The 24242-nt window shown below is 48.1% G+C and overlaps 1 protein-coding gene across 6 annotated transcripts in view; it reads right to left on the reverse strand.

Annotated features, from left to right (window-relative positions):
* CCDC180 (coiled-coil domain containing 180) overlaps positions 1-24242 on the reverse strand; it is a 77127-nt gene that overhangs the window by 8127 nt on the left and 44758 nt on the right. For all 6 annotated transcript variants that reach the window (XM_075578767.1, XM_075578764.1, XM_075578766.1 and 3 more), the window contains 11 exons: positions 22205-22351; positions 21562-21706; positions 20451-20567; positions 14703-14801; positions 13418-13504; positions 12558-12754; positions 12189-12235; positions 11431-11560; positions 6008-6082; positions 5346-5412; positions 352-499 (listed from right to left, as the gene is read on the reverse strand). In XM_075578767.1, coding sequence (XP_075434882.1) covers positions 352-499; positions 5346-5412; positions 6008-6082; positions 11431-11560; positions 12189-12235; positions 12558-12754; positions 13418-13504; positions 14703-14801; positions 20451-20567; positions 21562-21706; positions 22205-22351 — 1259 coding nt within the window. The remainder of the gene's footprint in view (positions 1-351; positions 500-5345; positions 5413-6007; positions 6083-11430; positions 11561-12188; positions 12236-12557; positions 12755-13417; positions 13505-14702; positions 14802-20450; positions 20568-21561; positions 21707-22204; positions 22352-24242) is intronic.

Raw genomic sequence — 24242 nt, forward strand, 5'->3', positions numbered from 1 at the left:
GCATTAGTTATGGGGAAGTTGTATAATTGTTGGTATGGGACATATGACAGAATGACAAATGACTTGCAGTTAATGTTCCAGTCAGTGGGGAAATTTCCAATGGTCAATTGAACCTGGCTTAATGTACAGGCTCTAATCAGAACTTCTTAAAGCGGAGGGTCATATTTCCCCATTGTGATCAGTCACCTAGTGTCCATCAGCTTTCTTTCCTTGATAAAGCAGGTTTTTGTTTCCCACAAATATCATGCAGTCTTGCAATAAGGGCAGGCGTCTCTTCGGTTGCCTGAACGGTACACTGATAATGTAAAGTGTCTAATCAACTCCTCATGAGACTGCGAATCTGCTGCTTACCCTGCAGGCAGGAGTTGTGATAGTCGTGGGCCTGCTTCTCATAAGCTTCATGTTTTAGTATCAACATGTCTGCACACTCCTCAAAGTTCTCATGGAGCAAGTCTGGCCGGCCAGTGGAACGTCTCTCTTTCTTCTTGTTGTAGAACTCCTAAGACAGAGGACATGCATTAGTCACTGAAATGTAGCAGGACGGTTTTATCAGCAACCGGTTTTTCAGCGGGCCCCAAAAAACGTAGCTCATCAGTGCTGACTGAGTATGGCAGGATCCCATACTACTCAGGGAACGAAAGCTCTGTGTTATGCTGTGTCATGTATAGCACACCTTTATAAGAGCTTTGTTTGACCGGCTTATTGCTTTTCTATGAAGTACGGGAAGAACCCACATTTGAACAAAAAACAGATTTTAGTAAACTAAGTAAGATTCTACAAGGAATACATTGGGATGACGTTCTTGCAGGAAAAAATACAGAAAATAAATGGCAGCCGTTAAAACATTGGTAGACGAATACACTTATCAGTGCATATTCCTGATTAGTAAATGTAAACAAATCCAAACTAATGTGGCTAAATAAACAGGTAGGGTAAGAAATGGAAAGGAAGAGGTGCTGCAGGCATTTCAATTGTTGAAGTCAGAAGCGACTGAGGCAATCAAATCGGTTCCCGCTTCCGCGTCCGGAGTGTGGGACCGTAGACAGGCAGCTTCCATGAGCTATGGTGGCCGACGGCAGACAGAATTCCTACACAAGTTCTTGCCCCACACTCCGGACACGGAAGCGGGAACCAACCGCAGCGGGACGCTGAAGAAAGTCCTGGGGAGCCTACACGAGCATTTTTATACAGTTACTGTACAGTTATTGTTTGTTTTATTAATAAATTGTTATTTTTTCACTTTGGCTATCTGTCATCCCATGTCGCCACACGGAGAGGTTGCTGAGAGACAGCAGAGCTTCATTGAAATTTAATAGGAGTGTCAAGAGTGTTTTGAGTCATCCAGAACACAACACTACTAAGTACAAGTCACTCCCATATGCCCATGTGAATGTTTTTTTATTTATACAAACATCTATTCCCACCGTTCACATAATCAATTGGCACCAACCCTGGTTATCTTCTTTGCACCGAGACAACACAGGGTTCCTGTATTGGCAAGAGGAGTCCAAGGGAAATACAGGAAGACAGATCCTGCTGCAATTTTAGCAGTCACTCACACATGGCCATGTGAGTGTTATTATTGAATACTATATATTCCATTCACGTCCTCCCTCTCCTTCCCATCCCCTCCCTCACCATTATAGATACAAGTGACAAAGATTCATAATCTTTATTATTTTTCTCCTTTTGCGCTTTCCGTATTTTGTTTATACCAAAGGGTTTAATATGGCCGATTTATGAGGAACGGCAATCCAAATTCAGTTTATTTATATTCGAAAAAAGACATGTGTGAGGGGAGGAGAATTCGTGGACATGAGAACTCTGTGGGACATGAACTGGATACACCAATGGCACGGCACCTTAATCAATACCACAATGGTAATGCCAACTGCCTTCCATTCACAGGGATTTACCACCTTAAGGACACAATGTGGGGTGTCGATACTGATATAAAATACTACGAATTGAGGCTGAATGATTTTCAAATGACAAAGCACGAAGTCCGAATGTCCTCAATGAATGTTTCACATACGCCCCCTTTATTGATTGTGCCAGGACACAGGCGGAGTGGGTTTCAATCACAATCACCATGTCCTCTATATTGACAAACCCTGCGTGACTCAGGCATATTATTAGTATTTACATTAAACATGCCTTTAATATTTATTTATAATAATGTGTTACCAGGAAGTAATACATTGAGAGTTACCTCTCGTTTTCAAGTATGTCTTGAGGATAACATACTGTGAAATATTATGAACTGGATTAATATACATCCACCTCCAATATGAATGGAGCACTTAACTTCTGAGTATTATCACTGTGTCTGTATTTATCATTTAATATGCATATATCCATACAATGCAGTTTAATTACCTGCAGTAAGAATAAGTACCACATGGGGGCACCATCGTACTCCACTCTGATCAAATTCCTTAACTAGCATCTTTGGTAACCATGGCAATGCCCCGGTATTTAAACCCCTACTGAGAGGCCTGCACAATTTGCCCTAGAGATGAAGCTCTGTAGCTGGAGTGAAACGTCACACTGTCGATGGGTTTGCTTGGAGTTTGTTAGTGGGGGGATAATTTTAGCTCCGCACTATAAGGATGTGCAGACGGGATGTGTGTCAGCCAAGTGATTAATGGCAGGGTGCGTCAGTGCGAGACTCCGCTTCTGCTAGGTATTCTGCTACAGAGATTTTAGCCAGACCTAGCTGGACACGAATAGCAGTCTCTGTTCTCACCGGATGAGCCCAGTACTCTGTTGGGAAAGGCAGGTCAGACTATAGGGAAAGCCAGATCTCTGTATTTACACAGGCTCGGTAATATATACAGTATTCAAATCCCGTCACTAAACTGGCAGACACACTGTCCTGCGCTGAGGCTCCGATATACGTGTCCCTATTTTAGGTTCAAGTGTGTGGGACTTTACACAGGATTTGGCTCATTAGTTGTGATAATTAAGTGTTATTTACTCAACATTAATTAATAGCTTTACAACAATTGGGAGGTGAAGGCATGTTTCTTGCCGACGCCTACATTAATTAATAGCTCTCTGCTACTACACCTTATCCTTGGAATTTCCCAACACTCCCCGATGCAGTGGAATAATTAGAGAGATCCTGTCATTAACTATTGATTATATAAGCATATGACATGCAAACAGACGCTAATACATTCTCTTATTTGATTGAGAATGCCCCACTTACTCATTTTAGGTTTAGTGATAGATTGTCAGGAATCCACTCCTGGCTTTGACTGGAGCCCATCCATCCGGAGCTTTGCCGGTTCCAGACAATCTATTCCCTGCTTCTGCAATCACCTGCTGCCTCCTGTGCAGCTCTGGCCTGATTGGCCTCCTGTGCTATTTAGTGCCTGCCCCGCCCTCAGGAACGTTGCTGGACATAGACTTTGCAATCCAAGTTGCAAGTGACTGTGCTTGTCACAGACTCCCTGTTTGGCCTGCTAGGCCTCCTTGTGCCTGGTAACCTGCTTCCAGTCCCCTGCTTCACAAGGCCTTCTTGCTTAGCAGCCCCGGCGCTGCTTTCCTTGTTCCTGGCAGACTTCGCCGCCGCGCTGAAGCGGCTACGCTGGTGTCCCCAGTGTTTCCTGTGGCGTGTCTGTACCCCTGGTTCCTGTGGCCTTCCTGTTGGCAGTTCCTGTTTCCCAGTGGTCTCCACCACTCTCGGCTGTACCCGGCTAGGGGGTGCCGTTTTGAGCTGAAGCACTGGATTCTGCAGTTCCTGTTCCTAGTGGTCTCCACCACTCTCGGCTGTACCCGGCTAGGGGGTGCCGTTTTGTGCTGAAGCACTGGATTCTGCAGTTCCTGTTCCCAGTGGTCTCCACCACTCTCGGCTGTACCCGGCTAGGGGGTGCCGTTCTGTGCTGAAGCACTGGATTTCCAGTTCCTGTTCTTATCCCTGAAGTACCTTCACCCAAGATTTCCTGTTGATGACCTCGGCTTGTTTCCTCGACCACCGCTCCTGTGCCGCCTGCCTTGACCCCTGCCTGGAGAACGTTAACCCTACCTTCTCCAATCCTGACCTGGCTATGTCTGATTATGGAATCCGCACTCCGGACCTGACTCCGTGGCCTAAGGCCGGTGTTTATATATCCCCACCTCAGCCCCGCCGTCCGGTACCAGTTTGTGGCAAGCACGTACGTTACATAGATATTTTAATATTCAACGTTATATTTTAGATATTGTGGTGTGCAGGCAAGTGGACTTCTTTACATCCCTTCGTTTTTCTTTCATGTTCATTAGCTATTCACAGTACCAGTAGCGCAACAAGGGGGGGGGGGGGGATTTGCAAGGGTGCATTTGAATCCCCCAAGAATGTGATATATTTTACTAGATTTACTCGTGGTTACAGAGGCCCCGTGCTCGTCCCCACAGCAATGAAATGGATTGTCGGGGGAAGAGAGCGGGGCCTCTGTAAGGCTGGGGTCATGGTGCCTGCGCGGAGGCTGTGAAGAGACCCGCGTGAAGCAGGTGCTTTCCCTGGCCATGGTGGATGGGCCAGGGGGTTGTGCCTAGGGGCGCCATGGAGCTGGTTTGCCCTCATTGGGCGAACCGTTCACGTGACCGCCCTGTCTCTCCAAGTAATCAGTTTCAACTGATTTCTTGTGCAACGTTCGCCCCCTCCCGCTTTCGCGCGCACCCCACATGGACGCGATCACTGCCTTAAGGCAGTCTGATCGCTCAGCGTGCGGACGCCTCCGCAAGGTCTGCGGCACCATGGCCCCAGCCTAAGAAAGCAGCCTACCTCCATCCCATCGCTGTCACGAGACACTGCGTCGACATGGCAACGAGGGGATACGATTACTATTTAGAAATATATATTCAAGGACAATAAAAAGAACTTTCAAGGGAACTATTCATCCCACGGGCAGTACAAATGACACTGGGTCATCCCTTGAGATTAGAGGAAAGGTGATTTCACCAGCAACAAAGGAAAGGGTTCTTTACAGTAAGGGCATTTACAATGTGGAATTCATTACCCATGGAGACTGTGATGGCAGATACAATATCTTTAGTAAAAGGGTAGACATATTTTTAGAAAGGAAATGTATGCAGGGCTATGCCAAATAAGTAAAAAAATAGGAAGGATGTAGATCCAGGTAGAAATCTTGCTGCCCTTACTGGAATCGGGAAGGAATTTATTTTTTTTCCCTTTAGGGAACATTATTGGTAAATGTTTCAAAGGAGTTTTTGTGTTTGCCTTCCTCTGAATCAATAGAACTATAAGTATAGGATGAGCATTTCAGACGATGAAAGTTAACATAGGTTAAATACGATGGACAACCTCATCATTTACTATGTAACTATGGAAATGTTACCTCAGCCAAGTACAGGAGGGTGTCATTGCTCTCCCAGAGAATAGAGGTGAGGGTCCCCTTAAAATTGCTGGAACAAAACAAAATGCAGGGTAACATACATACATACTTCTTCTGTAGGCAGAAAATGATATGGGGGGGGGGGAGGGGGCAGTAGGGAAATAAAGCTTTGCAAAGTATTTGATAAGTTTTGCACACAAAAAAAAATATTTCAGTGTAATATATCCGGTAAATTAGTAGATTTAAATTGTAAGAAATACGGATTTAAGGGAATTGAGTTCATTTTAAACAATTTTGTGGCAATGTGGTCCTTTTTTATTATGCAATAAGGATTACTGCTAGATGGCCAATTTCCATGAGATTCATAAATAACCATCGATCCCGACCAGCACATTTTGCCTTGTTCTCCTTGTTACATGGATTATTTTCACATCTCTATATGTCATTTTATTCTCAGAATTTACTTTTCTCTGTTTGTCCTCACTTCCAAATGTCAGGTACACCAGACACCCTCTTATCTCCTGAGAGGGAAGTGACACAACACCTCTCACCTTAAAGAAACATCCTATTAGGGTTATCCTGAAAACCTGACCTGTTGGTGGCCCTTGAGGACTGGAGTTGCCCACCCCTGAATTAGATTCTCAGCGAGGACAGCCAGGACTTACTCAGACTCCTCTCTCTTCTCCCCAAACACCTGGTACTTCTTGTCGAATCTGCTGGGTTTTATGAGCTTCCGAATGCTGAGAATTCAAAGAAATGTTACAAATATCAAAAGCGCTCACTCGCTCTCCCAACATTTCTTTCTCATTTAACCCGTTCATGACAGGAGCGACCTGCATGCCAATGGGTTCATGGGCTGCATTTACTAAGCAGTGCCAAGCCGTGAGGCATCTCATGGTACACTCAAGTGAATGGATTGCACGGTGCCCTACGTTTAGCACATTTAGTAAATACTAGCTGAGAGACCCGGCGTTGCCCGGGATGTAAATGCGTAATAGGTAGTATTATTTATAAATCGTGGAACAATAGGTGACTGTTTGTTGTAAAGGTTGGATAATAATATTGAAAAGAAAGATGGAAGAAAATGTAATACGATGTTGTATAAAAATGGTTTATTGTAACCACACCACAGTACAATGTATATTTTGGTGGCATAAGTGATGTAAAAATCTGAATCGTGTGTCCTGCTAGGGTGTGAGGCGGCGGGTGGCGCGTGGGTTGTGAGTGCTGTCTGTGAGTGGGGGTCCTGCTAGGGTGTGAGGCGGTGGGTCAGTGATGTCGGTGCGTAGGGGCGGGAGGCAGCAGGTGTGTGTGGCGGCAGGTATGTGTCGAGTGTGGCGGGTGTCTGTTGAGTGCGTGCAGCGGCTGTGAGGCGGTGGGTGAAAGGCAGAGGCGGCCGGAGTAAGGGCGGGTGAAAGGCAGAGGCGGGGGTGGGGAGGCGGTAAGGCGGGCATGAAGGCGAAGGGCGGCGGGAAGGGGAGGAGGGGGTGGAGGAGGGGGGGAAGGGTTAGAGGAGGGGGGGAAGGGTTAGAGGAGGGGGGGGAAGGGTTAGAGGAGGGGGGGGAAGGGTTAGAGGAGGGGGGGGAAGGGTTAGAGGAGGGGGGGAAGGGTTAGAGGAGGGGGGGGAAGGGTTAGAGGAGGGGGGGGAAGGGTTAGAGGAGGGGGGGGGAAGGGTTAGAGGAGGGGGGGAAGGGTTAGAGGAGGGGGGGAAGGGTTAGAGGAGGGGGGGGAAGGGTTAGAGGAGGGGGGGGAAGGGTTAGAGGAGGGGGGGGAAGGGTTAGAGGAGGGGGGGGAAGGGTTAGAGGAGGGGGGGGAAGGGTTAGAGGAGGGGGGGGAAGGGTTAGAGGAGGGGGGGGAAGGGTTAGAGGAGGGGGGGGAAGGGTTAGAGGAGGGGGGGGAAGGGTTAGAGGAGGGGGGGGAAGGGTTAGAGGAGGGGGGGGAGGGTTAGAGGAGGGGGGGGAGGGTTAGAGGAGGGGGGGGAGGGTTAGAGGAGGGGGGGGAGGGTTAGAGGAGGGGGGGGAGGGTTAGAGGAGGGGGGGAAGGGTTAGAGGAGGGGGGGAAGGGTTAGAGGAGGGGGGGAAGGGTTAGAGGAGGGGGGGAAGGGTTAGAGGAGGGGGGGAAGGGTTAGAGGAGGGGGTGGAAGTGTGGGAGGGGGTGGGAGGGGAAAGGGGAAAAAGAGGTGGAGGGGGGGGGAAGGGTTAGAGGAGGGGGGGGGGAAGGGTTAGAGGAGGGGGGGGGGAAGGGTTAGAGGGGGGGGGGAAGGGTTAGAGGAGGGGGGGGAAGGGTTAGAGGAGGGGGGGGAGGGTTAGAGGAGGGGGGAGGGTTAGAGGAGGGGGGGGAGGGTTAGAGGAGGGGGGGGAGGGTTAGAGGAGGGGGGGAAGGGTTAGAGGAGGGGGGGGAAGGGTTAGAGACGGGGGGGAAGGGTTAGAGGAGGGGGGGAAGGGTTAGAGGAGGGGGGGAAGGGTTAGAGGAGGGGGTGGAAGTGTGGGAGGGGGTGGGAGGGGAAAGGGGAAAAAGAGGTGGAGGGGGGGGGGAAGAGGAGCGGAGGGGGGGTGGAAAGGGGAGCGGAGCGGAGGGGGGGAAGGGGAGCGGAGGGGGGGAAGGGGAGCGGAGGGGGGGAAGGGGAGCGGAGGGGGGGAAGGGGAGCGGAGGGGGGGAAGGGAAGAGGGGGGGGGAAGGGGAGAAGTGGTGGAAAGGGGGAGAAGGGGGAGGTGGTGGAAAGGGGGAGAAGGGGGGAGGTGGTGGGAAGGGGGGAGGTGGTGGGAAGGAGGAGGAGGGGGAAGGTGGTGGAAAGGGAGAGAAGGGGGGATGTGGTGGGAAGGGGGAGGGGGAAGGTGGTGGGAAGGGGGAGGGGGAAGGTGGTGGGAAGGGGGAGGAGGGGGGAGGTGGTGGGAAGGGGGGAGGTGGTGGGAAGGGGGGGGAGGTGGTGGGAAGGGGGGGAGGTGGTGGAAAGGGGGGGGAGGTGGTGGGAAGGGGGGGGAGGGGTGAGGTGGTGGGAAGGGGGAGGAGGTGGGAAGGGGAGGCGGGGGGTGGGAGGCGGTGGGAAGGCGGGGGGTGGGAGGCGGAGGGAAGGCGGGGGGTGGGAGGCGGTGGGATGGCAGGCGGTGGGATGGCGGGGGGTGGGAGGCGGTGGGAGGCGGTGGAGGGAGGCGGTGGGAGGAGGCGGGGGAAGGGGGGAGGCGGTGGGAAGGGGGGGGCGGTGGGAAGGGGGGGGGAGGCGGTGGGAAGGGGGGGGGGGGAGGCGGTGGGAAGGGGGGGGAGGGTTAGAGGAGGGGGGGGAGGGTTAGAGGAGGGGGGGGAAGGGTTAGAGGAGGGGGGGGAGGGTTAGAGGAGGGGGGGGAGGGTTAGAGGAGGGGGGGGAGGGTTAGAGGAGGGGGGGAGGGTTAGAGGAGGGGGGGAAGGGTTAGAGGAGGGGGGGAAGGGTTAGAGGAGGGGGGGAAGGGTTAGAGGAGGGGGGGAAGGGTTAGAGGAGGGGGTGGAAGTGTGGGAGGGGGTGGGAGGGGAAAGGGGAAAAAGAGGTGGAGGGGGGGGGGAAGGGTTAGAGGAGGGGGGGGGGGAAGGGTTAGAGGAGGGGGGGGGGAAGGGTTAGAGGGGGGGGGGAAGGGTTAGAGGAGGGGGGGGAAGGGTGAGGAGGGGGGGGAGGGTTAGAGGAGGGGGGAGGGTTAGAGGAGGGGGGGGAGGGTTAGAGGAGGGGGGGGAGGGTTAGAGGAGGGGGGGGAAGGGTTAGAGGAGGGGGGGGGAAGGGTTAGAGACGGGGGGGAAGGGTTAGAGGAGGGGGGGAAGGGTTAGAGGAGGGGGGGAAGGGTTAGAGGAGGGGGTGGAAGTGTGGGAGGGGGTGGGAGGGGAAAGGGGAAAAAGAGGTGGAGGGGGGGGGGAAGAGGAGCGGAGGGGGGGTGGAAAGGGGAGCGGAGCGGAGGGGGGGAAGGGGAGCGGAGGGGGGGAAGGGGAGCGGAGGGGGGGAAGGGGAGCGGAGGGGGGGAAGGGAAGAGGGGGGGGGAAGGGGAGAAGTGGTGGAAAGGGGGAGAAGGGGGGAGGTGGTGGAAAGGGGGAGAAGGGGGGAGGTGGTGGGAAGGGGGGAGGTGGTGGGAAGGAGGAGGAGGGGGAAGGTGGTGGAAAGGGAGAGAAGGGGGGATGTGGTGGGAAGGGGGAGGGGGAAGGTGGTGGGAAGGGGGAGGGGGAAGGTGGTGGGAAGGGGGAGGAGGGGGGAGGTGGTGGGAAGGGGGGAGGTGGTGGGAAGGGGGGGGAGGTGGTGGGAAGGGGGGGAGGTGGTGGAAAGGGGGGGGAGGTGGTGGGAAGGGGGGGGAGGGGTGAGGTGGTGGGAAGGGGGAGGAGGTGGGAAGGGGGAGGCGGAGGGAAGGCGGGGGGTGGGAGGCGGTGGGAAGGCGGGGGGTGGGAGGCGGAGGGAAGGCGGGGGGTGGGAGGCGGTGGGATGGCAGGCGGTGGGATGGCGGGGGGTGGGAGGCGGTGGGAGGCGGTGGAGGGAGGCGGTGGGAGGAGGCGGGGGGAAGGGGGGAGGCGGTGGGAAGGGGGGGGGCGGTGGGAAGGGGGGGGGAGGCGGTGGGAAGGGGGGGGGGGGAGGCGGTGGGAAGGGGGGGGGGAGGCGGTGGGAAGGGGGGGGGGGAGGCGGTGGGAAGGGGGGGGAGGCGGTGGGAAGGGGGGGTGGAGGGGAGGTGAAGGTGGGGGGGTGGAGGGGAGGTGAAGGGGGGGTGGAGGGGGGGAGTGAAAGGGGGGTGGAAGGGAGGGGGGGTGGAGGTGAAGGGGGGGGGTGGAGGTGAAGGGGGGGGGGGTGGAGGTGAAGGGGGGGTGGTGGAGGGGAGGTGAAGGGGGGGGGGTGGAGGGGGGAGGTAAATGGGGAGGTGAAGGGGGGTGGAAGGGAGAAGTGGAGTGAGGGGAGGTGAAAGGGGGTGAGGGGAGGTGATGGGGGGTGAGGGGAGGTGAAGGCCGCTCACTCACCCGTCCGGCAGGTCCCACGTGGATCTGAGGCGGGAGGCAGCGTGTTGTGGCCGCTCTCCCGCTGTGTCCCGGGCGCTCGCTCGCTCCCCCGCTGACTGTAGCGGCGCCGGGGGGGGGGGGGGGGTATCGGGGAGACACTGACACTGGAGGGGAGGGGGGGGGTGGAGGGGAGGTGAAGGGGGGGGTGGAGGGGAGGTGAAGGCCGCTCACTCACCCATCCGGCAGGTCCCACGTGGATCTGAGGCGGGAGGCAGCGTGTTGTGGACGCTCCCCCGCTGTGTCCCGGGCGCCGCCATCTTGGGCACTCGGCGCCGCGAGGCAGCCTGCCTGGCCACTGGCTGTTCCCCCGCCGGGGAGGGGTGAGTTGTAGCGCCGGGGAGGGGGGGGCATGTATATGTGTGGGGGGGGGGAAAGGTGGGAGATATAGAGGGGGGGGTCTCGCACGGCCGCTGACACTGGGTGGGGGGGGGGGCGCTGAAGGGGTAATAATAGTGTGTGTGTGTCCCGCTGACTGTAGCGGCGCGGGGGGGGGGGGGGGTCGGGGTGAAAGCGCGGGAGACACGGGGAGAGGAGGAGGTGCGCGCGGGTGCTGCTAACACTGTGAGCCCCGCTAATGTATGTAACAGTGTGTGTGTGTGTGTGTGTGTGTGTGTCTGTCACTGTGTGTGTGTGTGTGTGTGTCTGTCACTGTGTGTGTGTGTGTGTGTGTGTGTGTGTCCCTGTGTGTGTCCGTGTGCGTGTGTCTGTGTGTGTGTCCCCCCCTGTGTGTGTGTGTCCCTGTCACTGTGTGTGTGTGTGTGTGTGTCCGTGTGCGTGTGTCTGTGTGTGTCCCCCCCTGTGTGTGTGTGTCCCTGTGTTCCCTGTGTGTGTGTGTGTCCCTGTGTGTGTGTGTCCCTGTGTGTGTGTGTCCCTGTGTGTCCTTTGGCCCGTCACTCCGCCTCAGGCCAATGAGAGGTGTGCGGGGGCGGGCGGGCCAAGGGACCAATGAGATTTCCCCTAGGGACACCGGACATCCAGGCAGGCAGGCAAACATACAGTGCTTTCACTAATATAGTATAGAAGATGGCCCTAAATGGGAAAGATGGGTGGTGTTAGCAGGGTTTATTTCCAGTGACTCCATGTAACTGGACATTACCAAGCAGATGAAGATTTAATGATGATATTTTCACCATCGGTTGAGCTTGCAATCCTTTTGCTGGGCATGCCACTAGCAGGCTGTGCGGGTGGACGTGGTACTATGGGAGGATTTTGACGAGACACTGGATCTATGGAAATAAGGAAATCATCATCTATACTTGGCAATTAATGATGCATTGAAATAAAATGCACCAAAAAGAGACTGTTTGAACATTACACAAAATACTACAGGTAGAAAATATAAAATTAATAAAGGGGCGACAAAGACGAAAGGCTGAAAAAGAAAGGGAAGAAATGACAGATGGAACCATGACCATATAATACATGGTCAAACCATTTGGGAGATGTCAGCAGGTAGTACACTGAGAACATGATTGGGACAGGTAAAGACAGATGTGTTAATGTACTTATCTGCCTACATGACCAATGTCCTAGATTCAGGATTACAGTGCATCGTTTGGATTTTGGTTCAGTTATGGTGAATGCGACTACTGAATATGCAAGAACAAGTGGCCATGCTCCGAAGCAGGGAAAGAGAAAATGAGCGTAAGTACTGATCACTAAAAGGATAGTGGAATCATGTAACATCTGCTCAGCAGACGTGGTGGAGGTGAATTCAGTGAATGAAGGGAGTGGGTGAGGTCTGAGGTTTCACATGAAGACGGGCGGACAGGTTGCACCATGTAATCCTTAACTGCCGATATTTGCTTGTTTTTGAGCAGTTCTCCATACGTGTCCCCTGAGGCTGACCATTACCTGAATCTCCCTGGTCATGCTGTGCATCTCCGATTATTTGCTGTGTTCTGAAAAAGTGAACATGATAGAATGATACATTGCTTCTCTTAAATGGGTATTCCTGCAGTTAGCTGCATAAACCTAGAACCTAAAATAGTTGTTTTAGCAATGTGCGCTTTTGTACCCTTCACCGGTTCTCTGGTAGATAGGGAGTAGAGTTGTGTTGTGGTTAAAGAACCCTATTTGAGATCCAATGCAAATTCTGTACTATCTTGTACAATTTTTATAACAGCATATAATTTGCAACAAGATGCTCTGTGAATGCACACGGTTGGTTAGTTACTATTTCTTAGTATTTACTTATTTCAAGTCTTTCTTCTGCGTACTCACTTCATGATGTTCTTGATCACAATCACTGCAGCATCATCTAGAGCCAACTTTCCGATCCTGCTTGGATTGAGCAAGGTATCGGGGGTCTCAAAAGTTACTTTGCCTTCCTGCTGCAGTGGGGTCTCTAGGCGAGTTGCTGCTGCTGCTGCTGCGATAGAGCCTTGTAAGGGGGGCTCAGATAGAACTGGGCTGGGCTCCTGTGTGAGTTTAAAGGAGGAACAAGTACACAAGAAGAGAAACAGATATGGTATCTATGCAGCAGGGACAGCTCAGCATTACTTGTACTTATGTCCTAGCATACACTAAGGGTCGTTAACATGTTGCTCCGCAGTGAGTTAATGGACTATTAAGTAGCTGCAAGATTATAACGAACGTTTTAACATTTTAACCCATTAATTCCCATGTCCTAAATGTTTTGGAGATAACTAATCAATGTCCCCGTGTAAATTCTTTGCATTCACATGTGGATGTCGAACCTAAGGAGATGGCCGAGAAACATGGATTTAGTGAAAAGCATTTACTGTTCCTTATTATTTGACAAAGTCATTTCATATGTCTGCAAACTTGCTGCACGCTCCTAAAATAGACATGAGGCAATATACTGTAGTAAGTCTATAGTTTGTAATCCCCTTCTAGATTCGTGGCACATATTACATAGCAACCAACATGATGGGGCTTCATCCAGAATATAGTCTATTATGCTACAGAGGCTATGAGTAAAGTACGAATGGCTTCATTTCGATCTGCCACTCGTGAGGTGACCACGGCTTAGTGAGGACTTTTAAAAAGATATTGGCTACATGACGATCCTCACTGAATATCCCTCATGAATGTATACATCAACTACCTACCCTACTTACCAAAAGGCAGGACAGAAATATGCTTCTCTTGGCCACGCCATCCATTACACTTTTGACAAAGATGTGCAGCTCCTCGGCAGTTATTGCCTATCACCAAAAAAGTAAATGTTTAACTACAATGAGGCATTGTTAGTGTTCATTAGTTAGTTCATCTTTTTTGTGACTGTTTTTCCAAGGGTGTAAATCTGGTTCCCACATCAAACACTGAAGAAGGAAATACATGATGGCACATATTTGCTGGGCTGTGTTCTGCCATAAAATAATTTATGGGCATGGAAGGCGTCTTGCAGAACTGGCGGCTTACGGTAGAACATGGGTTTATGTCATAGAAGTGATGAAAACATATATAAGCGCAAATTAATTAACAAACATGCAATGTGATATTAAATGTGATATTAAAAATGATGAGGTTGTGGTAAAGCTCCAAAAATAAGACAAAGTCCCTGTGTCTAGATATACAACACAAAAACAAAAATTCGGGACACAAAGCAAAGAAATTAAATAGTGTACAGGTGAATATAATGGCTTACGGTAGGCAGGGGGGGATATGAGGGTGTAAGTCCCCTCTAACAGGGTATCTGGAAATGCGGTCTCCTTGATACACAAGAGAAAAGGGGAAAAAAGGTAAAACACAATAGTGTGAGACTGTATAAAACATATATTAATGATGAATGAATGGGAACTCACAAACGGATATTCTTTGACAGCGGTATAGTATAAAACCTATACTGGTCTGGTGCGAGGACCCTGACTGACTGATTGACATCACTGACTGCCGTGATGTCAGTCGTGACAGAGCTCTGGAACCCAGAAAAGTGCCAATAGTTCCTGTGTCTATCCGTGGTGTGCAGCGTTTGCACGACTTCTGTCTCCTCCATTGAAAAAGTGATCATCCGGGTTCCTGACGAGTGACGTCACGTGGGACAGCGACCGGATCGACCAGAGCGGTTGAGAGCGAAGGAGCAGGAAGCAACATGGAAACACAGATCTTACGGCTGTTTTCACGGGCACTCGGTGGAAGACTGTATTTAAGACCAGCAGGGTCTTCACGCCAGACACTCCATTCTCCCATTCATTGATCATTGATATATGTTTTATACAGTATCAAACTATTGTGTTTTTCCTTTTTCCCCTTTTCGTTTGTGCATCAAGGGAGAACGCATTTCCAGATACCCTGTTAGAGGGGCACCCCCCTCCCCCGTATCCCCTCACTTGTACACTATTTAATTTGTTTGGTTTGAGCCCCACATTTCTGTTTTTGTGCTCTTTCTGTCATGGGCTTTACTTCTTTATCCATGTTTGGATAAGCGCAGGCATCAATCTTCTGATGGAGTTGTTCCAGGTAGGAATTTATCTGCTGTGTTTGCAAATTGCTGTTCACGACCTAAGAGCACAAAAAAGAAAAGAAAGCAAAGGCTTAGATTTGAGATCTGGTTGAATGAAGCTAAAGGGCTTAACACTGAACAGTGCCATTCAGACAAATCATTTACTGTAGCAGAGGAATGCGTCTGTGTAGCTGCCTATTGTCTGTGCAGTGCTGTTTGTCTGTGATAGAGCAACACACCGGGACAATAATACACATGCCGCGAGTGCCTGGCAAACAGTATCCCTGTAAGCCAGTCCTACATTTTAAGTCCTGTATGGCAATACATCATAATAACACTCTTCCCTATAGGCTTTTTTTTAACGTGCTGAATCCAACAAAAAATGCTCCTTACATTATAATACATTAAAAATTACTTAAATGTTTAATGTAAGTGCTACAAGTATTTTCTCATAGTACAGAACTGATTTATTTTAAAAAACACATGTAGGATATTGCTTGGACTGCAGATTTAAAGCAAGTGTCATCTCAAACAGAGAAGTGCTGTGTGTGGTAATATGAGGGAGTAACACCTCCAGCCCATGTTCAGCTGCGATCTCTCTACAAAGAGCTGATGTCACTTAGCTGTCAAAGTTTCTAACCTGCAGGCAAACTCTGCCTCAACATACACCCTGATATCAGCAACCAATATTAACACCTAACCGGATCAAAAACAACGATTATTAAAGCTGTTCAACAATATTTTTTTATTTGATATGGTATATATCAGAATATGTATACCTATAACCATAACCAGGAATCTACTGAGCAAAGGCATTAACTATATACAGAGAAACCTACAGTTCTTTTGAACTATATATACTGCTATAAACCAGTCCTGTTTTTTACCTTCCTACTGTATCAACAATAAGACGATACCAACTATCAGGATTTAACCCTATCATACTCTGGGATTATTACTATAGCATCAAAAGGGTCTCTGATGATTGCGAAGTCTGGCAACTTTTATTTACGTGTTGTGTTTGTGTCACTGCTTGTTTGCACGTTTTCTATTTTTGATTCTAATAAAAGTCTTAACTACTCAATCATTTCACCTGGATCTGAGTGCTTTAAAGAGGATCTCTTTTCTTGCTTCTGCAAGTATTGTCTCTTTATGCATATTTGCTCCTGAGAGCACCTCTCCAACCACATTAGACTGTAGTAAGAGCCTTTCTGCCTCCCTACTCCCTTCCCTACACACATGTATAAAACAAGTCTAGCAAAGCGAAGAATTACATCATTTACTACTTTTAATTTTTTTTTACTTAAAAAAGGTCATTTACACAAGAAAATGTCATGGCTCACATTGTGTACCTGGAGAATAGAAAGATCTGGCAATCAGAATCATTGCTAAATATTTTTGGTTATAAACGCATAATTCCAAGGTTTCAGACGGTTCTTATCTGGGACATTCATCAGTGATATATTTGTATTATGTATTGTATTTCTAAATTGTATATCTTTTTCAAGTAAATCGGAGTTCCTGCTTCTATTCTTCAGGTTTTGCCTTTGGGGTCCCAATCCAAGAAGTTCCCAACTGCACAAATACACCGTCTTAAAATTTCATGCATGGATTTGTGAGTTTATGGCGGACAGACATGTTTTTGCTTTGAGCTGTGTCACCGGTCATGTCATACTTAAGCCAACATGATAAGATACAAATAACGGCGTACATCTTGTGGTGTTGTTTGCACATTTATACTCCACGGGTGAGACTAACAAACACTTATGAGCATTCATAAGTCTTAGACCGGTCCCTCGAACCTGCCTTACCCCATAACCAGACAGAATACAATTCTTCCACTGCAGCCAGGGATTCTGGGTTGTGACATGTAAATGAACACCAGTAGTGCATCCCTTTTTGCTTCTTATTTACTTTAACGTTGATCCCTTGACCCTTATGCCTGCTGTTTCACAGGGCTTTTACATCAAACCTTGGGTTGAAGAAGTGCATCAAAAATACTCACAAACAGCTGCTCACCATAACCAGCTTCACAATGCAAGGCGTAGCAACCATCCTCACACTGATCAGTCCCAAAGATCGAAACAGCTGTCTCTGAGCAGGTGTGCTGGCTCTTCCGTTACCGGGGCTTTGCTGTAAACATTGTGTGAAACAGCAGGCATACGCGTAAAGGGATCTATGTTAAAGCGGGTAGGAAGCATAAAGTGGCACAGTGTGCTCATTTACATGGCATTTCCCAGAACCCCCCGCTGCAGTGGAAACACTGTATACCGTGTGATTATGGGTTAAGGCAGGGTTGGGATCTGTAATAATAATAAGTGTTTATTTTATCACTACTGAATGTATGGTGGAGGCTTGTTGCACTTTTCTCACTCACAATACCATGTGTAACAAGGGTGAAACATGGGAAGGATGTTGATCCAGGGAGTAATTCGATTGCCAAGTCTTGGAGTTAGGAAGGAATTTATTTCCCCCCTTATGAGATATCATTGGATGATGTGTCACTGGGGTATTGTGTTTGCTTCCTCTGGATCAATATATTGTTAGTACGGATATAGGATAAAGTATCTGTCGTCTAAATTTAGTATAGGTTGAACTTGATGGGCATCTTTCTTTTTACAAGCTCATCTACTATGTAACTGTGTCTTCCATTGTGATTCTGCCCTGGAGTCGGCTCCTATCCTATCTATTGTGAGCTTTTTTCCAACACATACCTCACCGTCGGGATGCGGGGAGGTGGAGTGGGAATTCTTATCTTTTCTCACTACGTTTCAGCCCCTGCCTACACCTGCTTTCCTGTCATTCTCATCCTTTGAGGCCCATACAATTCGCCTTTTCTCTCCACTCTCTCTGCGTATTTCCGTTATCTGAAGGCCACCTAACTCTATATGCTCACACTCCATTTTCCTTTCTGACTTTAAATCTTGGTTATCCGTAATCCTCTCTTCTGACTCATCCGCTCTCGTTTTAGAGGACTTTAACTATTTTCATGACCCCTCATTACTGGGCATCGCTACTCCTCTCTCTCTCTCACTTCATCCTTTGTTTTCTACCAATGTACAGCTTCAGCACCCACAATGATGGGCACTTCCATGACTTCGTCTTTTACTACAAATTATTCCTTATCCGGTTTCTCAATCTCTCCTTTTCAGCTCTTGGACCAGAACCTCATCTCATTTTCCCTCCCTCACTCAACCTCCAGCCACTCCTTGCTATACTCGCAAACTGCGTTCCATTGTTCCATCTTCAGTTTTTGGAACCCAACCTAACAGCTTTCTTTATTACAACCAGCCACGGACACGCTTTTTGCACTCTTGCAGTAGTTCTGCTGAACGCCTCTGGAGGAAGTCACACACACTGGCATATATCCTTCACAACAAATTAATTCTGTTGGACTTTAACTCTGCTTTTTCTTGCCAAGCCGAGCTAACTTCACCTTTCTTACAGACAAGCACAAATTCAGCCCACGCCACCTCTTCTCTGTCTTTGACATCCTTCTCCAACCTCCCGCTACATCATGATCTGCTTCTTCCATTACATCCCAAGACTTTGCCAATTATTTCAAGGGCAAGGTGGATTCTATTTGCAGAGATAAATCTATTATTGCCTTACCTTCCACACCCCTCCTTCCTAATCTTCCTCCATCTACATTTGACTCAATTTCTCCAGTTACAGTGGAAGAAATATCTCTGCTGCTCTTCTCCTCAACCTCCACCACATGCAGCCTCAGCCCCATTCCTTCCTACCTTTTAACACCTCTCATTTCGACCACGGTCCCCATCCTTACTTATAACTTTAACTCAACTCTTTGTTCCGGTAATTTTCCATCTCTCTTTTTTTTTTTAGCTATTGTACAACCTATTCTTATGAACACCCTAGACCTTATCGTCCCTTCTAACTATCGCCCTGTTTTCCTCTTGCCTCTAAACAACAAATTGTTTCTTTAAATATACTTCACTTTCTAAACTCCCATAACATACTTGACCCTCTCCAATCAGACTTCCGCACAGCATACTCAACATAAACCACTCTCTCCAAAGTAGCTAATGACCTCCATATTGCCAAATCTCAAGGAAACTACTCCATTCCAATTCTTCTTCACCTCATCTTTCAATACTGTTCACCACCCTCTTCTCATACACAATGTTTCACTCTTATCAACCGTGCCACTGCCTGGATCTCCTCCTACCTCTCTCACCGCTCCTTAAGTATCTATTTTGCCAACTCCTTCTTGACCTCTATGGAACTCTCTGTAGGTGTACCTCAGGGCTCGATTTTAGGTCACTTACTCTTCTCTCTCGCTCGGTGACCTCACTGACTCCTCAGAATTCAGCCATCATCCCTATGCTGGTGAGACACATCTATATTTAGCTACACCAGACCTTAGACCTGCAGTCCAGTCAAAAATGTCAGAGTGCCTATCAACAATAACAGGCAGGATGGCTCTTCATCATCTCAAGTATAACATGGAATACTGGACATACTGTAGGATTGGAAAAAGCAATCCAGAAAAGGGTTTGAGCAGCAACCTACAATCACTTTTATTTATACTACACATCACAGCATTTATTGCTAATAGTTTGCAAATTGATTGCACTTGTATGATTTTTTTCCTCACTGATAAATCACTAGTGTCACTGGCTACTTTCTTCTTATTATAAGAATTGAACTTTGTATTGTTACAGCGCCTTTTTGCTAACACTTTTTCTTCATCATCAGATATGTAAAGTTCGATGTAGAATGGTGACCATAATTACATGTAAACTCTGAAAAAACTTTGTGTGTAACTCAAATGTCCGGAATGTTTGGTCAATTGTCTTATCAGATATGACATCAGCTGTAGGACACATGTATATACCATATCTTGTAATAGAATTAGGAGTATGAAGACCGACTAGGTGATTTTGTCTGGATAAATATCCGGCAGTTTTGAGCTAATTAGAAGAGAGGGATTAAGGATTACACCAAGAGAAGATATACTTCCAAGATCAGACAGAGGGTTAACCCCAGGAAAATAATAATTACGCAACCATTTTTGAAGATATTATAACTTATTTGATGTCACCGCCATTTTTTGTATGTGAGTATTTATCTTCAGAATAAACTTTTCTTTTTATGTATAACAAATAAGATCCGGCGCCTGAAACAAATGTCCAGATATCAGATTGTGGAATCTGACCATACAATAGTGTCTAGTCTGGATGAACGAAACGGACTATTTGCTAAAACCGGAATGTTGAGTTGTTATGCCGCAGTGATTATACAAGAGACCTGAGGGCATTTTACACACCTCTTCTACAAACTCCAGATGCCCTTAAATTCCACTGACAGCACTTTTAATAATGCACTTTTACTCCTACTGTGTCTGTAAGCCTCCCAACATACCACTTAGATTGTAAGCTCTTCAGGGCAGGGTCTCCATTTGCCTTATGTTGCCATTTATCTCTTGTGCTTATCCACCATTGTATGTACTTTGTTTACCTTGTATTGTAACGTTGTGAAGAGCTGTGTACACTGTTAGTGCGATATAAATACAATGATGCATGCAAATACCTAGTATAGATTGCCTCTTTAAGAGTTCCTCATTTTCTCACGAATGGGAAACATTTTTAGATAAGGACTGACACTTGCTTCAGTTCAATGCCTATGTTCTCCCTGGCCCCGAATGTATCCCCTACGTTCTCCTGTTTGTGCCTCTTTTTTATTACCAATGCTTTGATTTTCACTTGCAGGTTTGTCAGCAATCTCTGGATGTTTTCTAGAAAAATCAGGTCCGCAGTTAAGGTAAAGAATTTGTCTTCAAACTTCTTGACAATCTCAGTGGCCTGTGTAAAGAATAAATATTTCATTATATACACGAAACCAAGAGTATAGACCAAAGGTGGGCAACTCCAGTCCTCCAGGGCCACCAACAGGTTTTCAGGATATCTCTGCTTCAGCACACGTGGTTGAATCAGTGACTCAGTCTTTGACTGGTTGAGGATATACTGAAAACCTGACCTGTTGGTGGCCCTTGAGGACTGGAGTTGGCCTCCCCTGGTATAAACTCTGGTAAATTCATAGTGTGACAGGCAAATACATGCATAGCATATTTTGGATCTGCAAAGAGAGAGTAGGATGCTTGAGCAAACAGAAAGAAAGAAAAATTAACAAGCCCTACATTTAACAATTCATTCAGCAGCTGGTGCCTAAGCTCGTAAATACGGCTGGTCAGCCATTCTGTACTTTTATTTTTATGTCATTTTATTAACATATATCTTCGTTACTGCAGTACCTTTCTATAACTACATATATAAAGGCCCTAAGGAGGCGAGGAGACTGTCTGAGAAGACCGTCATGGCACAAATGCTTATTTTCTAGGGAGTAATTGGGCAAAACCCTCCAAAGGAGCAGCCAGGGCCGATTGGAAACGGAAGTAGAGCCCCCTACACTTCTGTTCCCATCAGCCAAGGGGTGGTGCCGGTCGTGTGATCGGAAATGCTGGAGGGCTGGAGGCACTCTTGTGCTGCCAAACCTCCTAACACTGAAAAGGTTAAACACACCACTGCCATTAATTCAATTTGGTCCTCTGTGAGACTGCACCTTTATACGCAGAGGAATCACAGCGGTGATGAACTACAGTAGTATTGCTCAAGCAAGAGAGTTAGAAGAGTAAGGCTGGGGCCACGGTGCCTTCGCCCGTGTGGAGGCGTGCGCGGCCGTGACGTCACCTGGTTCAAGCCGCCCCGCGTGTCACAGTGATGACTGGGACCGCAGCCTTTGGCTGGAATTGCTATGCAGTAGGCTTTGAATGAAAATCAGCGTTCCTAATTTACCAACCTGTTCTAAGCAAAGAGACTCCAACCACTCCAGGTCCACCAAGATGGACCCTTCAAAAGAGGCAATGGTCGCTGATGCTTTGTGCAGCGTCACACGAAGGGTCTCAACTTCAACAGGAGAAAAGTTACCACCCTCTGAAAATATTCTGCACAAGAAACATGGACATTCTCTATATACATATAAGGGACCCCTCCCTTACTCATGTACTCTGCCAAGCCCATAACTAGTGTTCTGACTTCCATCCATTGACAGCACTAGCATGCTATGCCTACTAGGGTTCCACCATGGATTTTCTTGGTTCCCCGGTGGGTGAACCGACTCTGCCAGTGCTGGAAGAGACTTTATGTGTCATTAGAGTAGATGGTGTCTTTCATCGCTGACAGTTGTCTTATAGCAGAAGACTGCTTAGTAAACATGGGACATTGTCTCTATCATGATGTTCCCTTCCTTTTATTATTAGCATTGTTATATCTTTACTATAGCCAATTGGTTTATGTATGGTGAAAAAAAACAATTATAATAACTTGTATTGCTTTGAGTATTAAAATGTTATTTTGTTGTTGCTTAGTTTAACCCCAGTTTGTGTCTCACAGTGAAGTGATGTTTGGTAATGTATGTTGCATTAAAGAAAAGAGCTCGTTACTGGAAAGATTTGATGAAATCCGAATTGGTGTCACACAGCACTCCCAGCATCTCCTCCACGTGCTGGCGATAGTTCCGCATGGAGGTCTGGACGCCATTGACATGACTATCCAACACGGACGACAGAGAACTGCTCAGAGCAACTAGTCTGAAACAGAAGGTTACAAAACGACCGGTGAAAAAGTGCATGGAAGCTCAACATATCTGCTGTATGTTGGGAACTCTTTCTATGTATAGAGCAGGGGTGGCCAACCCCAGTCCATAGGGGCCACCAACAGCTCAGGTTAAGTCTATCCCTGTGTAAGAGACATGTGCAGAGGTATAACATGGGATACATATTTGGGGAAATTAAACCATGGCTTTTATTCCGCCTGTACCTATAAGCAATACATTTTAAGGAACCACACAAAGAAACAAATATCCTATCACTTTGTAAGGGCTAACTCCCTTTCCCAGTCCCTATCTGCGGGGCTGGGAGGATAAGCCTCTTTCCAACCTATGACCCCAAAGTCCAAAGAGGTACCTGTAAGCAGGGAGCCCTTTATGTCAGTCTCTGGGTCTTTGACCGTTGAGGAGCCACCCTCTGGCGGGTTCCAGGGTCCGCTGTGCCCTGGAAAAGAGGTTTGGTTCCTTGTGTCTTGCTAGCAGCAGTCCTTCTGTGCTCAATGTCACGGTAACTTATGACAAGATATAATGAACACCAAATATCTGGGTTGAACTGAACGAGGCTTAGATATAATAAAATATATTTATTCCTTAAAAAAAGGTGAACACAGCAATATAGTACAATTAACAGACAAGAAGGTAACACTTACTTAGGGTTGGGGGATGGAGAAGTATCAGCTAGCAATTCTCCAGCAATCCGGTGACATTCAAGATGGTATCAGAAGAAGAACTAAAAACTGTAGGGTTGACACAGTTTATATACCTGTGTAACCCTATTCTTAATATTGAATACAGACTATTGGTGAACAATTATCTGTATCCAATTCCTAACGTGGAGACACAGATTAAACCATGCCCCTCAGCTAGTTAGCCCATGTGTACTGGGACTCTATGGGTAGCCCCATAATTAAATCAGGGGCGACGACCAGTCTATCAAATGAAGTATCTGCATTGTTTGTAGGTGTAGACATAACACTTACAAACCACTCCAGTTTGATGATTCTCCACCCTCAGGCAACAATTACAGTGGCAGAGTCTGTTGATTAGTACTTGATCTGTTGATTAGTACTTAGTGTAAACAATCAGATAGTTAACTTTTGATCACAGTGCTTAGGCTCAATCAGCCGGCTGCCCTTCATGACCTATTAGCATAGCAGATGGAGTCTGCATTTTCAGGGCAGATCCAAAATACCATACATATACACTTTAATATCTACACATATTAATAAGTTCCATTCTGGTGGGCTCAGTGGGTCAAAATTTGCCAGTTTTTAATGCCTACTTTTAGTGACTCCACATATTGGCCAAATATCAACTCTCTGTGACCTCCAGAACTGGAGATACAGAAATGCATAAAACATTAAAATACAGGATTATAATGAAACATGGGAACATACAGTTTCCTGACATGACAAGGTGTAAGCCACATTCCTGGACCGCAGCCCAGTTAACCCCTTGCCTCCCTGGTGAGGTCAGGGGGTGGCCATATAGGGCGCAACCCCTTTAATACCGGGCCAACCCCCCTCTCCCTCTACACTCAAGATAATGTTTCTGTGAGTCTCTTGCAGGCAGCACAGTCCCTCTGTACCCAAGAAAATGTTTCTGTGAGTCTCTTGCTGGTAACACAGTCCCTCTGTGCTCAGGTCTCCCATGCAGTTCAAGCAGGAGGCTTTTCTACCTGTCTGATAAGCCAGGTGGAGACTGGTTAATTGTCTCTAACTGCAATTAACCAGCTCCCTGCTGGATTCCTCAGACCAATACAGGCTTTCTATTGAAGCCCCTTAGACAGGGGTTAAGGCCCTGTTACATCCTGATTCACCATGTGGCTCAACCACTGACTGAGCCACTAATTAAGCCACCTGTGCTGAAGCAGG

This window comes from Ascaphus truei, chromosome 21 (assembly GCF_040206685.1).
Source record: "Ascaphus truei isolate aAscTru1 chromosome 21, aAscTru1.hap1, whole genome shotgun sequence".
Taxonomy (NCBI): domain Eukaryota; kingdom Metazoa; phylum Chordata; class Amphibia; order Anura; family Ascaphidae; genus Ascaphus; species Ascaphus truei.